The sequence below is a fragment of the Nuphar pumila genome, chromosome 13 (assembly GCF_984573655.1).
Source record: "Nuphar pumila chromosome 13, dmNupPumi1.hap1.1, whole genome shotgun sequence".
Lineage (NCBI taxonomy): Eukaryota > Viridiplantae > Streptophyta > Magnoliopsida > Nymphaeales > Nymphaeaceae > Nuphar > Nuphar pumila.
The window spans coordinates 68,306,639-68,324,260 of NC_143261.1; the positions used below are offsets into that span (position 1 = coordinate 68,306,639).

General features: G+C 40.0%; 1 protein-coding gene across 1 annotated transcript; it reads right to left on the reverse strand.

Moving 5' to 3' along the window:
- Positions 1 to 3,270: 3,270 nt before the first annotated feature.
- On the reverse strand, positions 3,271 to 16,064 carry LOC149818601 (uncharacterized). Its single transcript, XM_089986256.1, has 11 exons — positions 15,974 to 16,064; positions 15,577 to 15,635; positions 15,427 to 15,489; positions 15,246 to 15,326; positions 12,232 to 12,263; positions 9,452 to 9,796; positions 8,807 to 8,885; positions 8,363 to 8,714; positions 5,890 to 6,032; positions 5,357 to 5,603; positions 3,271 to 3,386 (listed from the first exon to the last, which is right to left on the reverse strand). The coding sequence occupies exons 1-11, from the start codon at positions 16,062 to 16,064 to the stop codon at positions 3,271 to 3,273; spliced, it is 1,608 nt and encodes a 535-aa protein (XP_089842382.1).
- Positions 16,065 to 17,622: the final 1,558 nt, after the last annotated feature.

The following is a 17,622-nucleotide window of genomic DNA, read 5'->3' on the forward strand; positions in this document are numbered from 1 at the left end:
TTTTGTCCTTTACTCGAAATATCCTTTTATGGCGTCAATAGTGGGAAAGGGTACTTAAGTATTTGCAAACTCTGGTGGGAGGACATTTTTTTCCTTTACTCGAAACATCGTTTCATGGCGCTAATGGCGGGAAAGAGTACTTAAGTCTTTGCAAATGCACCAGACTTTGATGCTAAGTGATGCAGACACACACGGGGAAACAAGCCCCACGTGCTTACATATGTGGCACTCATTCAGACCTGAGAACACGCACCTGCGTGTTCTGGGGGGGAACATATAACCTGCTTTGGATAAAAATGACCCCAACTACACATAGGATAAATTGATGACTATTACCACCCAGATCAATCGAATTAGTAGATGTAATGAAACCCACAAAATCATGACAAACACAATTGGAAGGATGTCTACTCTTGTCTCGTGGTCACCTCATTTCATTAAAACCATCAATGAACATACTCGGAGTATCCTCTCTAGAAATAGACTGCAGTATTTCATGATACCAGACCTTGTGACACTGCATGTTATTGTGAAGGTAGACGCCATAACCATCAAAGTGGGCTCCATCAGAAATTGGAACAACATTCACCTTCAACCAACAATCATAGGGTGCACAATTATCCAAACGCACTTGCTGGGGATTCCACAAACATAGCACCCTATTGACATCCTTCAAGTCAAGTCTGTCCTGTGACAACTAGCCATCTATAAGAAAGACCACAACAGGTTGTTGAGACTACAAAAGACCACTTAAAGTGGTTGTTTGTACCGACCCCCTTATATTCCATACAATGATCTTAACAGATTAAGATTAGGAATATCGACTCTCGTGTCTGTTGTCGCCATAACTAAGTTGAGTGACTGTACATAGCAATCAACACGAGTACCTTGAACTAAGTGTGCTTGAAGATCCAGAACCCTAATATCAGTCCTAAAATTAACACAACACAGATAAAGTGATGCATGTTGCAAGCTGCCTACGTCTTAATAAGTCAAATATAAGTAGGAAGAAACAAACAAAGAAGGTGCTTGTGCAGACAATTAAGCCTTATTAATGTGAGTTTGGAGCATTGAACGCCTTGTGTATGTAGTTGGGTTGCTGAAGTTCCCAAGCACCAAGCAAACCAAGAGAAGGATTTCACCCAACTGAGGAAGTTGAGGAGATGTCGGTAAAGGGAGAAGAGCAGACTGTTGTTGGGAACGTTTAGGAGGCTACGAAGGCGCATGCAAGAGAGATGAATCCATGAGCATTGCTGATCAGAACGTCTCTTGTATGGTCTAGTGATGGCCTCAAGAGGTTCTAAATAGGGTCCTACAATAGGAGGCGCATCGTTCTTCCTGGCCAATGTTGATTTCATACGCCCACTTGATTTCAAATCAGCTTGACCAGAAGGGGAAACTTTATTTGGACATACTGTCACCTAAGAGCTTGGGGTCTGTGCTAAGGCAGATACAGAAGACTGATTGGCCATAAATTGAAAACCAGGAGCATCCAGGTTAGTGGCTTTATCGCTCTATAGTCAAAAGATTCAACTAGTGAAAAATAAATGAGTCACCCGGCATTGGCAATGTCTATTTGGACCAACAATTAGTTAGAAAGGTTTAATATCCAATGTAAACTAGACCAGCGCTTTGTTTCCTCTTGTTGATCAACATGTATGGGGGATTTTAATTCGGGTATGGTCCCTCAAACTGGTTTTAAGCCTTTTAGATTTCTCAAAATCTGGTTGATGCATGATGAATGTCCGAGAATGCGGCCATCTCCAGCCACCGCGGGGGGTGAGCGTGCTCTCAGACCTCACTTGCAACAGCCATGGAAGGAGAGGCGCCTGCTGCTGCACGAGTGCAGGAGGTGCAACGACCATTTCGGGCCACCGCGGGAGGCTAGCCCGCTCTCAGATCTCAGCTGCGACAATGACAGGAACAGAGGAAGGGGAGGAGCCTGTTACTACATTCCAGGTGGCTTATGGTGGGGCATGTCCAGGCTGGGCTTTTGAGCCCCAAACAGCCTAGTCAGACTAAGCAAATGGTTCGTTCGATAGGGTCATCCATTAAATGGGTGTTGAAAAAGAGTGCAACTATTGCGATGAATCTGTGAAAAATAATCAAGAAAATAACACAGGGATTTTATGTGGTTCCGTAATGTGCCTACCTCCACGAGAACGAGCGATTGTATTTCAACTATATGATAATTTTGGGTTACAACATACTTATATATACTAACCCTAAGTGTACCGAGTTTTAAGAAACAAGAGCAAACTCTAAGAAAGATAAAACACTTGTACCAAACCATGGGGACTCTACTCTCCTGCACCCCCTCAACTATTAGTGTCCCTGCTAAAGTAGAACATGGTAGATGTCATCGCTCGTTCCACCATCAGGCTCTCTCAACCTAGGACACTAAGTTGAGGCGCCTCCCATCTAGCAACTGGAGACATTAATCAAGTTCAATCAATGCTTAAATTTATCTATAGTAATAGGCTTTGTCAACATGTCTGTTGCGTTCTCAGAAGTGTAAACTTTCTTAAGCAGTATTTCACCAAATGAAGCCAACTCCCTGATCTTGTGAAACCTCACATCTATGTGCTTGGTCCTCGCATGATACACCTGGTTCTTCACCAAATAGATGGCGCTCTGGCTATCACAATGTAGTTGAACTTCACCTTGTTGTACACCAAGGTCTTTGACCAACTCTGTAAGCCACAAAGCTTCCTTGGCAGCCTCGACAATTGCCATATACTCTGACTCAGTAGTGGATAGTGCAACTAGAGGTTGCACCAAGGATCTCCAAGAAATAAGCCCTCCCACAAGCATGAATACATATCTTGTTGTAGACCTCCTGTCATCCAAATCATCTGCATAGTCTGCATCCACATATCCCATGACTGAAAGTTCATTTTGCTGACTCTTGAACATGATGCCATAGTTTGCGGTAACCTTCAAGTATCTAAAAATCCACTTGGCTGCGTCCCAATGTTGTCGACTCAGATTTGATAGAAACTTGCTTACCACACTAACAATGTGTGCCAAATCTGGTATTGTACAAACCATGGTATACATTAAACATCCCATTGTGCTTGCATATGAAACCTTTGACATGTCTTGAACCTCATCATCTGACTTCGGGCACTATGCGGTAGACAATCTAAAATGATGCACGAATGGTGTACTCACAGGTTTTTGCATTACCCATGCTGAACCTGTCCAACACCTTCTCAACATAACTATGCTGAGATAACCATAGTTTTCTGGAAGCTCTGCACTGCGAATCTACATCCCAAGAATCTTCTTTGCCGCACCCAAATCCTTCATTTCAAACTCTCTGATCAACAAGGTCTTTAACTTATTGACCTCGTTCATACTCTTTCCAACAATCAACATATCATCTACATAGAGTAACAGAAAAATAAAAGAACCATCATCGAGTTTTTTCACATAAATGCAACAATCATACTCACATCACTTGTAGCCAACTCAGATCATGTAGGAGTCAAATCTTTTATACCACTGCCTTGGGGACTGCTTCAGTGCATACAATAATTTTTTTAATTTACAAACTAAGTGCTCTTGCCCAGGATAGTTGAACCCCTCTGGCTGTACCATGTAAATCTGCTCCTCCAAATCACCATAAAGAAAAGTTGTCTTTACACCCATCTGCTCCAACTGCATACTTGTAAGACCCATAAAGTTTTTGAGAAAAATTCAATACATGAAATTTTTTAGAAAAAAAAATGTATACTTATGTGGATCTATGTATGCGTATATGTATGTGTACATATTTGCACATATATATATATATACACACACACACACGAAACCCTAGAATGGATGTATATATATGTATATATATACATCGTAATGATATTATACCAAACTCTTAAGTTTTTTATTAAAAATGCATAGAAACATTTGAATTGAATCACCGAAAGTTTTTAATTTCCTAAACTCAAAAGATTTTAAGAAATTTAGACAAGAATTGAGGTTTAAGAAAATCTTTAGGTTTTTACTAGAGTTTAGAAAGATTATTTCCAAAATCCCTAAGTATAATTTTTAATAAAATGAATTAAATAAAATGTTTTCACTCATAGGGGGCATGTGGGGGTAGTTTGGAAATATTTATAAACCCTAGCTAAGGCTCACTGGGTGCAACCCACGTGATGGGACCCTAGCTGGGTGTGTTTTGGACCAGCTGGGTGGTGGCCCAGTGATAAATTTTCCTTGTCTTTCAAAAGAAGAAGGCTCATTGGCCATAGGGGGTGGCAGCCCTGTGGCATTTTTGAAATAGTTACAAACCCTAGAGGGCGTGCAGGGTTTTAGAGAAGGGTATTTTTGAAAGAAAATTCAAAAAAATTCAAATATTAGAACTTCATAGGGGGCGTGGGAGGCAAGCTTGAAGTATTTCAAGTTTGCCCTTGCCTAGAAGGGTGTGAGACACATCCTAGCCATCCCTTTCTAGGATTAAATCCTAACCCTTCATTGTTAAACCCTAGACTATTTAGCTTTTAAGAAGAAAGAGAGAGAAAGCTAAGGGATGGTTTTTTTTGCTCTCTCTCTCTCTCCCTCTCACACAAAAACTGTGGGTTTTTATTCTCTTCCCTCCTTTGTGCTTTTGTGTAGGGTTGGGTACCAAGCTAGGGACTCCCCTCTACACTCTAAGCGAAGGGGAGCCGTCAGATCTCCCATTTTTGGAAAGATCACCACCCGATTCCACGATGAGCTTTTCCCTCAAGTTTTCATTCTTAAAAAAAATATCTAGCAATGTCATAGCATGAAACCAAATTTTTCATGGCATTTTCTAAAATGCGTGGAAGATGGGTGGATTAGAATTCATTGCAGTTGAGTTCTTCATTTTGTACGTTATGAGAATGCCATACACGAAGTTTCCTTTCTAATGCATTTTCATTTCTTTTGTTTTTGGCATTTTGTTTTGATTCATTTTGACTCATCCCATGGCTGGGTGCCCCATGACCTCTCCGTGGTCGTGTGGACTCCAAGCACATGGAACAACCAAGTGGAGGGTGGCTAGAACACACCCTTTTCATCCTTGAGTGCAAGGGTTTCCAGTTTTGGCACCCTATCTTGCAAAAAAAAAATGCATATCGATTTAACCCCTTGTTTCCAGACTTTGGGTGTCAGCCTGGCAGACCCAGTCCAGGATTTGAACCACGTGGTTTAAACCTGGTCAGTCTGCCCAGACCAGCATAACCCTGGTATGACCTCATTTGGGTCAGATCCGGGTTCGGCCTAGCCAGCTGGGCAGTTGCCGCATGGCTGGTGCACCCTCAATTGGGCCGAGTTGGGTGCAGGCCTTGGCATCGTCCCTTAGGGGGGGGGTCAACCCTGTTATGGCAGACACCCTGGGGGCTTGCATCGGCCAACTGTGCATGGGCATTGCAACCCAGCTGCACCTGAGCCAGCTGGATCCAGCTTGCAACTGGGATGGCCTTGGCCACCAGCGCACTATGCACCGGGCACCCTTCTAGTTGGTCTACAGTCAGTTGCAGCTGGGTTAGCCCAGTCCGGACTAGGCTGCACCTTACCTCAACCTCGTTGTTCGTCAGCATGGCATGACCCTGTCCTTGTCCATTCCCTTTCTGTTTTCCCTGCAACCCGCAACATGCAGTTCGTATGACTGCATGTTTGGCCACACCCTATAGTCCTAGCTGCATGTGGGCTGCAGCCATTGCGGCACCAACCGGTGCCTAGCCGACTGCACCTTTCCATTTGCTTGGCACCCGACAACACCTAGTGGGTAGCACTTTGCTGCAGCACTAGAGCGTTGTGTTAGACCACGCTTGCTTGCCCCACCATTCCTGCGAAAGCCTCGCTTGCGACAACACCCAACTAACCTTAGTACCCTATGGTTTTGTTGGATCTGGCAGCACTTACCTTGCTGCTGCCATTTCTGTAGAACCGTGCCCCATGGCAGCATGTTCTATGCCGCAGCGAAACTAGCAATATAGGGTCAAGTTGCAGCGATCTCCTCGTTGTATGTTCTTTGGCATAATTGGCACTATTGACAACATCTTTCTCTACATAAGTATGTGTGTATGGCAGCACATAGCTGCTGCAAGTTGTTGTACACTTGCCTTTTTAGAGTAGCACTTTGGCTGCAGTTGTTGCGGTGATAAAACCAGGTTGTGGACAACATATAGCTGTTGTCATTCCCATGCACATACGACAACCAAATGGTTGCACATAGGTTTCTATTGAAATGGAATAATTCAAAATCAAATAAAGGTTATAGCAGCATGCTTAAATGTGATGTATCATGCACACTACTTGGCACGACTGTGAATTTTTCCCTTATGAGCATGATTTTCTAGTTTTGGCAATTTTCATAACATGTCTTACGAATTACACTATTGTCACAAATACTTCTCGCACGAGGTGTATTGGCCATAAAGGCATGCGTAAAATAGTCATAACTTGCTAAAAAATGATTTAGTGTGAATTATAAAAGTGTATGACATCATGCTTGACAATGTTGATAGTTTCACATGCACATTGGCACATCATGTCACTAAACTAAAATGTGTTGAATTGAGCATATTTATAAATCAAGTGTCTTATATTTAACGATGTTTCTTAGCATGCAATGAATGCTTAAATGGATTCGTGTGCGTTTACACTTGACACTTGATGCACACTTAACACTTGATTTGTCCCGAAAATGCAAAGGAGACTTGGTGCACATTGTAGGGGGTATAATTATCTTTTGAGACTTGTTGAATGTTGAAAACTCTGTGATGAGTTATGTGTGGGCGATGGACCCACCTCGTGAGACGAGCTCACTTGTTTAAGAATGACATACACCTCTAAATGTTGAATGTTGATGTCGCCTTCACCGACAAAGTGATCCACTTAGCTTTGTTGTGCTAGAGCACGTGAATGGGTGGGCTAGACCTTGTTGTGGTGTCGTGTTGCCCTGCAGAGAACACAAGGCAAATGTGTCTAAGTACCTCAAAATGAGAGAATGTTTACTAACTGAAGCCCTAAAAAGACAAATCACTCAGTTTCTCATTCACAAAACGGTTAACCTTGGAGAGGGTGGATGGCACAACTCTGAGTGATCGATCGATTTTATGGCACGTTTAAAGAGCAATGACGTCTTTTGGCCTCTAGTCACTCAAAGTTAGGGAGGTTGAGGTTACATATTGAGGTACCTCAGCTACTGCAGTAGTGTGGATTACAATCCATTACCTATGCGAGGTTTCCTTTCGGTCAGGGGTTGCTCGCATAAAGTTTACTCGGTCTGTAAGTACCCCCGATTATCATATACAATAGAATAATAAATATCAACGGTATTTCTCACAGAATGTGAGGCTCCTTCGCATACCTAAATGAGTAATCAAGACAAAATAATTAAGCTAATGTGCTAACTACTAACTTATGAGTTAGATATTTATGTCATAGTTTATTTCATAGTTGTTTAATTGCTTACTTGTTTAAATGCTTAATTTTACTGTCTAAAGCATGCTAAATACTTGATGTGACACTGATTAGATAAGATGTTTACTTCCATTGATGTTTCATACTGTTTAGTTGTGAACATGCTTAACCATGCTCATAGATGAAATACATTGCATGCAAATGTTTCTAATAATTCCATCATGTTAGACTGGTTATGCTTTTATAATGGTTAACTATGTTGATAGTCGCACATCATGCTAGCATTGCATATATTTTTCATGAAATGGAAAGTTATGAATTGTATCTCACCAACTCGCAAGAGTACTGACCCCGTTTTATGAGGATACAAGTGATGATTGCTAATGGTGTGATGGCAATCGATGTGTGGCAGAGAATTGAACCCACACTTTAGACCTTTGTGATCTTGGTAGCTAGTTTTGGAAAATCCTCTGCCTTTGGGAGATATTTTTGTAAAGGGAATGATGTATATCTTTTTTTGTCTCATTTTGTAAACCAATAGTAATGAAATGATTCTACTTGTTTTTCATCCTGTAACCCGCTCAAAATTTCTAACTGTTTTCCTTTATGGTTTTTCATTTGTGTAATATTTCAAAAAAAAACAGTCTAAAAATCTAAGGATTTTTCAAGTTGGGATTTTAGGGTGTTACAATGCCTGAATGTGCTACCAAAGCCAATACTGCCCTGATGGAAGTGTGTCTGACCATAGGAGAAAAAATCTCATCATAGTCAAATCTTTCCCTCTATGAGTAACCTTTTGATACTAGACAAGCCTTGAACTTCTCTCCCTCTTTTTCTAATACCAAGTCTTTCTTTTTATACACCCATTTGTATCCTATCGCTCTCTTCCCTTCTAGAAGCTCCACCAAATCTCATGTCTGGTTCTTATGCAGAGACTCCATCTCTTCCACCATAGCACCCATCTATCTACCTTTATCTTGGCTAAGTGTTGCCTTCTGAAAGGTAGTAAGATCTCCACTACTAGTAATAAGTGCATAAGAAACCAAATCCTTAAAACCATACTTGGTGGGATGCTTGATGGTGCATTTGGGATTATCTATGGTTGTAGTGTGATGCTCCTGACTCTCTGAACTAGAGCTCTCTAAATCACGTGTTTCTAACTCCACCAGCACCACATGCTTATTGCTGCCACAATTTTCTTGCATCTGTTTCTCTTCCTCCTGAGTATGTTGTAACATGATTTTTTCATCAAAAACCACATCTCTACTGATCACCACCTTGTTTGCCTTCAGATCCCATAGCTTGAAGCCTTTCACTCCTTTCTAATAACCCAGAAAAAACACAGTCTAGACTTTGCATCAAGCTTTGATCTGTCCTCACTAGAAACATGCACGTAGGCTGGACATCCGAATACTCTCAACTCGGAGTAGTTTACTGCACTGCCTGTCCATACCTCCTTTGCTACTTTTCCATCTAATGCTGCCCTCGGTGATCTATTAATCAAGAAACATGTCATATTCACAACCTCTTCCTAGAAGCTCTTTGCAAGCCCTACATTCAACCTGAGGCACCGATCTCTCTCAACTATCGATCTGTTCATCCTTTCTGCTACACCATTTTGTTGTGGTGTCTCTTAATCCCATGATGCTCACACAACTCCTGAAACTTCGAGTCTATGTACTCAGTACTATTATCTGACTTGAGGCATTTAATCATTCTCCCCGTTGGAGTCTCTACTTCAGCTTTCCACAAGTTGAACTTGGCAAACATTTCTGATTTGAGCCGCATGAAGTACACCCAGACTTTTCACGAATAATCATCAATGAAACTCATAAAATACATATGTCCTCCCCGTGGTGCTATGTTGACTTGTCCCCAAAGATCTGTATGAACATAATCAAGAATTCTCCCTGTCTTGTGTGTGGTTGTTCTGAACTTTACCCTGTTCTATTTTCCAAGAACACAATACTTACAAAAATTGAGCTTGTTTGTCTTGATACCCTTCAAAAGATTTCTCTTATGAAGCCCCATCATCCCATGCTCGCCCATATGTCCTAACCTCATATGCCACAGGACAATACTATCTGACTCAGACTCTACAGCAGCAACTCTACCTACAGCTGTGATACCTAGAAGTCTAACGATATTTCTTGCTAGTTTCTGTCCCTTCATTACTGTCAGCACACATTTACTTACTTTCATTACTCCACTTTCAGATTTGTAACTACAACCGTTACAATCTAAAGTGCCCAATGAAATCAGATTCTTCCTTAAATCCGGTATATGTATAACATCACACAACATTCTAACCACACCATCAAACATCTTAATTCTGATATTCCTTATTCCAACCACTTTGCAGGATGCATCGTTGCCCATCAGAACAGAACCAGAATTGACTAACCTGTACGTTTCAAATCAATCTTTATTTGGAGTCATGTGATAAGAGCATGCTGAATTCATGATCCACAAATCTGTCAGATATTCTGAAACAGATGAAACAAAAAATATATCACTGTCACTGCTCTCTAAGTCTTCTTCTTCCACTATGTTTGCCGACTTTAATGGACTCTCTTTGTTCTCGTCATTGTCTTTCTTTTTCTCTAGACAGTCTCGTTTAATGTATCCCCTTTTTTCGCACTTATAACACGTGAAGTCCTTCTTCTTCCTTGATTTAGACTGAGTTTTATTCTGATATTCCTTATTCCAATCACTTTGTAGGATGCATCGTTGCCCATCAGAACAGAACCAGAATTGACTAACCTGTAGGTTTCAAACCAATTTTTATTTGGAGTCATGTGATAAGAGCATGCTGAATTCATGATCCACGAATCTGTCAGATATTTTGAAACGGATGAAACAAAAAATATATCACTGTCACTGCTCTCTAAGTCTTCTTCTTCCACTATGTTTGCCAACTTTAATGGACTCTCTTTGTTCTCTTCATTGTCTTTCTTTTTCTCTAGATAGTCTCGTTTAATGTATCCCCTTTTTTCGCACTTATAACACGTGAAGTCCTTCTTCTTCCTTGATTTAGACTGAGCTTTATTGTTACCTGAATCATTATGAAACTTGCTTCTTCTGTGTTCCCGGTTACCTCTCACCATATGCCCTTCACCTTGTGAAGTCTCATCACTAGCTTTCATTCGTTGATGAAAGCCTAATAGGGCACCTGTGATGTCTTCCAACTCAATGCTGCCTTTTTTTCATATCAGGGTTATAACCAGATTCTCGTACACAGGAGATGTCGGTAGAAAATTCAGCAACATCAATGCCTTATCTTTGTCCTCGAACTTCACATCAACTTATTTCAGATCGTTGATGATATGATTGAACACGTTGATGTGTTGGCTCAGATTCGAGCCCTCTGACATCTTAAGACCAAACAACTTCTGTTTAAGATAGAGCTTGTTCGTCAATGACTTGGACATATATCGACTTTATAGTTTCAACCAAACTGTCGCTGGTGATTCTTCATCCATGATGTGATACATCACATCATCTGCCAGACAAAGCCTAATAGTTGCCATAACCTTTGCTTCTAGATCCTTCCAATCATGCCTTCTTGTTTCTTTTTGTATAACGCCTTCACCATGCCCCACTGCACCAATAAATCCTTAACTCTTCTCTACCATAATCCGAAGTTACCAGTTCCATTGAACTTAACGAGATCAAATCTCGCAGATGAAACCTCAAACATCATTATTTGTGCTCTGATACCAGTTGTTGAACAAGAGTGCAGTTATTGCGATGAATCTACGAAAAATAATCAACAAGAAAATAACACAAGGATTTTACGTGGTTCAGTAATGTGCCTACATCCACGAGAACACGCGACTATATTTCAACTCTCTGATAATAAGAGGAAATTCTAAAAAAGATAAAACACTCTTGTACCAAACCGCAGGGACTCTACTTGCTTGTTCCACCATCTGCCTGTCATCAAATATGAGCCACATACTCCAACAATGGGGCAAGCCCATTGCCCAACCGTTGGTCTATCATTAAGGATTAGCATCAACCAATTAATTTAATTGGTTTTCTTAGGATATGTTAGCTGGAATATAATCAAGATGGCTTCCTAAGAATCACTCTTAAACTCGAGCCTAATTAACCGTTCATGAAACCAGCCCAATCCGAGTAAATTATGGGTATGGAAGGGTTAATTACTGTATTAGCAGATTCATTTGTACCCTAAACAGAGATAGACATCAGATCAGGTCTGGGTGCTTGTGAGCCCAAAGCCCAATAAGTCTTGGGTCTAACCCAACCTGAGTAGTGACCCGAGTTCAAGTAGGAACAAATGACCGGGTCAATGAAAATCCAACTTGTCCGACCTGACAATAGTCACTTTAAAAGGACCCAAGCGAACCTGACCTGAATACAACTCGAATCTGACCCAGGCCAAACCTGAACCCGATGAGGGCCTGAATTATCATGGTCTTCCCAACCCATCAACCTTTTGGGAGCCAAGACCTTGTCAAAGTAGCTGGGTTTGGATTCTTAGCATTAAAACCAAATAAGTTTGATAATGACTAGCATCTATAAAAAAATACTCTCCCTATTTGATGCGGTAACTACACTTCCACATTCAACTTGTATATGTCACTGAATCTTTTAAGTACCCGTATCACCTTTCCTTGGCCATCAAGTTATTTTTATGCAAAATGTTGTTGATCATGGAGTGTTTGGCGCCGGGGACAATTATCCTGAACAATTGTGTCCTAAACAAAAGAGTACCACTCCTAGGGGTTCAACACTTTTGTTCCGCCAAAATAAGATACGATGATCGGTTGTATCCATTTGGGTGGGACACACTTGTCTTGCATTTGATGGTACCTGTTGGGCCCACAAGCATGCGGGCTGTCCACCTGGCAAACCAAATGCCTTCATAATATAACTTAAATTATTTTTTTCTACAGAAAAAGCTGGAGTCAGGCAGACCCTTACCAGTTATACAAACAACCATACCATTGGGGTTCGAACTTACAATGTCCTAACACAAGGTGATGTGCACTACCTGCTCCTGCCAGACAAGTTGGAGACCCTTTGGTAAAAATAAATAGTAACTTAAATTAATCAGAAATTAAAAAACTGTCTCATTGGACGAGAGCCGATCAAGTGATTCTACCAAATCACTTTAAGAAAAGTGATTTGAGATCCTCACTGTCCACAATGTACACAAGAACCATGATGTCCTTTGTGAGGCAATATCACCTGATCTGCTCTCGTATTGGACCCCCAAGTCCCAAAGTTCCACGCAATCGTTTTTAGTTATTATTCTATAGTATGTACATTGTATCGTGCTCTTGAAATAAAGTGTCTTACCAATCACACCACTGTAATATGCGTGATGCATGATGTTTGGCTGAGTTTTTTAGTCTCATGTGTAAGGAAAGCGTCGCTTATCGTGAACGCTATTGCGGTTGTTAAAATAATATAGGAAAATTTCATTTTTGGGACAATATTTTGCATCTAATTTCAAATATGAGCCTCACTTTTCTAGAATTCCAAATATAAGCTAAACTTTTCATGAAAGCATTCAAACATGGACCCTCAGGCCTCATGTCAGCAACTATCATCTTGAAAAATGTGCTTTCTTTTTTGTATCCTTTAATGTCCCTTGAAAATTAAAAAAAAATACTCACTGATTCTCATGAAACAAAAAGCAAACCATTTGAACTGTATTGTAATTTTACTTCTGATCACTAATAAATGTAGGACCTTGGTTTACAGTTTTCAATAAAACAAGGCTCATCATATTTAGAATTTCAGAAACGTGAGACCAGGGGCAAAAAGTTGGCCCCTAAATGAATTTTTTTTTCTTATAATAAATCAACATTAATATATGAAGAATTTGAAAAAACCCTCCCAACATATTATCTATTTTATAAAAAGACACACAATGTTTGGGTCATTACATTCAAATACCTAATCATTTGGGTGAATTTCACATATCCATTTCCATTTGAGCTTTAAAGTGGCAATTTTATCCTTTTATATACAACAATTCATCTCGTGTCATTTTATGGTGCACTTGTTATACAAATCAATAATGAAAGCATTTTAGTCACTTTTTCACAATAAACAAAGGATCAAACATGTATTTTTTTATCTCACCACTATTATCTTATTTTTCATTGTTATAGTCCTTATAACATCTACAAATAGTCAAAAAAATTGACCTTTATTGACAAACATCAACATTTAAAGGGTGAACCAATACCATCGATGAATCTCGTCGAAACTGAGAACACAAATAATGGCATAATAATATTTAACGGCAAGATATGATATAGCGACGAGATTCCTAGCTTGCCACTATAACAACTAATTAAATCCCTACCTCACCATTATAAGTTATAATGGGGAGAATTGACCCACCGTTATAGGTTATAGCGGCTATAGTGGCGAAACGGGGATCTCGCCTAGCTATAACAATAAGACAGGTATCTCACCTATAATGGAGTAAGCTATAAACCTATAAAAAAAATAAAAAATTAATGAATGTCGCCTTTTTTGTTCTAGGTTCATTTGCATATTTTTTTTTGTCTCCAAGACAATAAAAAAACCACCCTAGATCTTTGCAAGACAAGATTTCTCTTTATCATTTATAAAAATAAATCAATACAACAACAACAACTACGCCTTCATCCCAAAACAATTGGGGTTGGCGATATGAACCAACAAAGAAAATCATTATGGGTCTTCCACATGAATCCTTCTCCTCCATTCATTTCTATCCAATGACATGTCCTCGGTGAGGTTCAAAGCATTCATATCCTTTCTTATCACCTTCATCCATGTCTTCCTAGGCCTACCCCGACCTCTTTTAACTAATATATTTTCCCATTTCTTCATCCTTCTAACTGGAGCATCATTAGGCCTTTGTCGAATATGTCCAAACCACTGTAAACGATTCTCTCTCATCTTATTTTTAATGGGTGCAATGCCTACCTTCTTACGTATTTCCTCGTTCTGAATCTTATCTTTTATTGTATTTCCACACATCCATCTCAGCATATGCATCTCAGCTATACTCATTTTTTTAATATGATGTCTCTTGACAGCCCAACATTCCGTACTATATAGTAAAGCGGGCCTAATAGTCGTCCTATAAAACTTTCCCTTCAACCGCAATGGCATTCTACGATCGCACAACACTCCAGTTGCACTCTTCCATTTCATCCACCCAACCTTTATCCTATGATTTACATCTCCATCAATTGTTTTGGCACACCTAAAATAAATCCTGATTGGCACCGGATTATATGATAAGCACCCTAACATAAAATGTAAAGCCCAATTATATCCAAGCTACTTATAAATCTTTGAAATGTTAGACTTAATCAAACTTTTCAACAAATGAAATAAACACATAATTATTGTACAATAAAAAGTCATATGCCTTGAATGATATTGATTAAAATAATCATGAAGCTGCTGCCAATGATGTTGCATCAACAAATCCAAAGTACTCTTCAGAGCACCCAGGCAAGGTATGTTTCACTAGCGTCCCTCAGACAAGAAGACAACTGAGTTTACACACTGGACTAAGCACTCCAGCTAGAAGGGTAAAATTGTTTCAGCAACTAATGAACAATAGGTATTAATTAGAAAAAGAGAAGCAAAAAGGGTCTGTCAATCTCTGAAAATAAACCAAAATAAAACTGTAAAACCTAAGCAAACAACCAAACTATAAGAAACAGGACGAGTCCATAAGAAATATTGAGCGATCAAAACCAAGGATTAAAATGTGTAAAATATAATTAGAAACAGTACTCATGAGATTAAAATATGTGTAAAATATAATTAGAAACAGTACTCATGACAAACCTACATAGACAACTTACAGATACTATCCCATGGATGTTCAAGCGATCTTTCAGTTTCAGCTTTTCACGTTCTCCTTTGGCAGATTGGAATGGAACAATCTAAATACCAAAAAAAGACAAGTACAAAATCCATGAGAACCATGCTGGAAAAAGTTAAAATACAAATTAATGTCACGATAAAGGAAGAAGAACATCCCACCGTGTAAGAGATTATCTTCAGCTGTGCTTGCATCTCACTAACATCACCATAAAGCACATCAATCTAAATAATTGAGGTGCATTGATTCAAGTTATATTGCATAAAGGACTAGATATCTGTTAAAAGAATAAAAGGCCAAATTAAAGGTACCTGAACCTCCTTACGAGAAAGGAAAAGTTTATTATAACGGATCAGTACATCATATAAAACTTAACAGAATAACACACAAATCAAAATTTCCACTTAGTTTATCTTAAGAACCAAAACATAGAAAGGTATGCAAATCCATCCACGTTGGCAACAACGGAATCTGGACGATGTCAACCCTAACACTAACCCACACATTCCGCCCCAACCATCTCAAATCCAAACATAACATCACATCAAAGTACGAATAGGCCCCAGAAAAAAGGGAAAAAGGCGGTATTACTGAAACTTCAAAATAAAATTTGAGAAAAACCGAGAGATCAGGGGATTTTATATCAGAATCTTCATCTAAGATGACAACGACGAGGATGAAGAAGAATTGTAGAGAGAGAAAGCATACCTTCAAACGGTTCCTTGAAGAAGACCTCCGAAGAGACGGTCGAGATGTAGAGGAGGGCGACGAAGGCCAGAGAACTAAACCCTAATGCCATGGCCATAGGAGAGAAGAAAGCAAACCGGAGAGCTCGAGAAGGACTCTCTCTCTCTCTCTCTCTCTCTCTCTCTCTCTTTTGAGGAGGTCGAAACAATATCACCTCCTGCACCCCCCGTGTTGCCTGAGGAGGTCATACCAGAGGGAGAGAGAGATCGCAGAGAGAGAGAGCCTTTTTTATAGACATGACATAATTGTCGTTGTTATAGAGTAAAACTCTATAACGGCGAGAACCCGATCTCGACGTTACTGATCTATAACAGTGAGATTATCTGATCATTAGATATTATCGTTAAAGATAAATTACGGTGAGACAAGACACTCTTTTTGCACCTTGAGGCACGCTCAAGGTGAAGCACACTTTTTGCACCTTGAGGCACACATTTTTAACACTGACGTCACTCTATAATGACAACATAATTGCCGTCATTATAGAGCAAAACCATATCACGACCACTAAATATAACTGTTAAAATGTTTTAACGATAATATCTAACAAACAGAGAATCTCGCCGTTATACACGTCTTTAACAATGAGATATGTGCAAAGACAAGGCATTTCAGGGGATATCCAGCTCACTGTTATTGATAAAACTAATAGCGGTGCGATTCATGCCCATAATAGAGTAATAACGACAAGATACATGGCTTGCCATTATTGATGAAGCTAATAGAGGAGATGTAAATCTAACCGTTATTGCTTGATCAATAGCGGCGAGACTGAAAAAGAGTTGCCATAATTGACCCTCATCGTTACTGTTTGAAGCATCAATAATTATAAAAGTAGGTTGTTCACTACAAGAAAAATGTTAATTAGCAACAGAAATAATTCATTGCAAATTTGCGACAAATTAGCTAGAGAAAACTAATAGTAAATAAAATTGGAATTAGTTGCAGAATTAGCGACGAAAAAAAATTTAGCGACAAAAAAAAAATTAGCGACGAAAATATTTCGTCTCAAACTCTGTCGTAACTTCACGATGGATGAAGGACAAAATTTTATCGTCGTTAATCCATCGTTATTTAGCGATGGATTTTGAGACAGATTTTTTCTGTCGCTAATCTGTCACTACTTTTCGATGTAAAATGACCCATCTAGGGCACAAAATGATCTTCTCCCCTCTCTCTCTATCCCTTCTTCCGCTGACCGCCCCCGCGTTGCTCGCCTTCTCTGCCCTTGCTCTCCGGTGACCCACCATCCAACAGCTCCCTCCGGAGACCTCGCCGGTCACCTCCCGTTCTTCTCCCTCACTCGTTCCCCCCTTTGTCGCCCCTTTCCCTCGGGTAAGCCCTCTCTCCAGCTCACCGTATTTAGGCCATCCAACGCTGGCGACCCTCACTCCACGTCCGACCCTCTTAGGTGATCTCTTTCCCCTCTCTATTGTCTTCTTCTTCATCTTCTTTCTTCTCGTCTCTCTTCTCCTTCTCTGATCGTTTGCGGTAGAGGGGAGGGCCTCGCTGCGGGGCCCCTCGCTTTCTCCTTTTTCTCGTTTGACAAGAGAGGGTAGTCAGTCACTTATCTACATATGTCAGGGGTTTGTAGTTTTGGTTCGTGGCCC

Bases quoted from the DNA above. Each gene is read 5' to 3' on its own strand.
- LOC149818601 (XM_089986256.1), bottom strand. From the start codon at position 16,064: ATGGCATTAGGGTTTAGTTCTCTGGCCTTCGTCGCCCTCCTCTACATC. The intron at 12,264-15,245 runs GTAAGTTGTCTA...TTGGTTTGCCAG, and splicing joins ACATCCATGGGATAGTATCT to GTGGACAGCCCGCATGCTTG. The intron at 5,604-5,889 runs GTAAGTGCTGCC...TGCGGGTTGCAG, and splicing joins ACAGAAATGGCAGCAGCAAG to GGAAAACAGAAAGGGAATGG.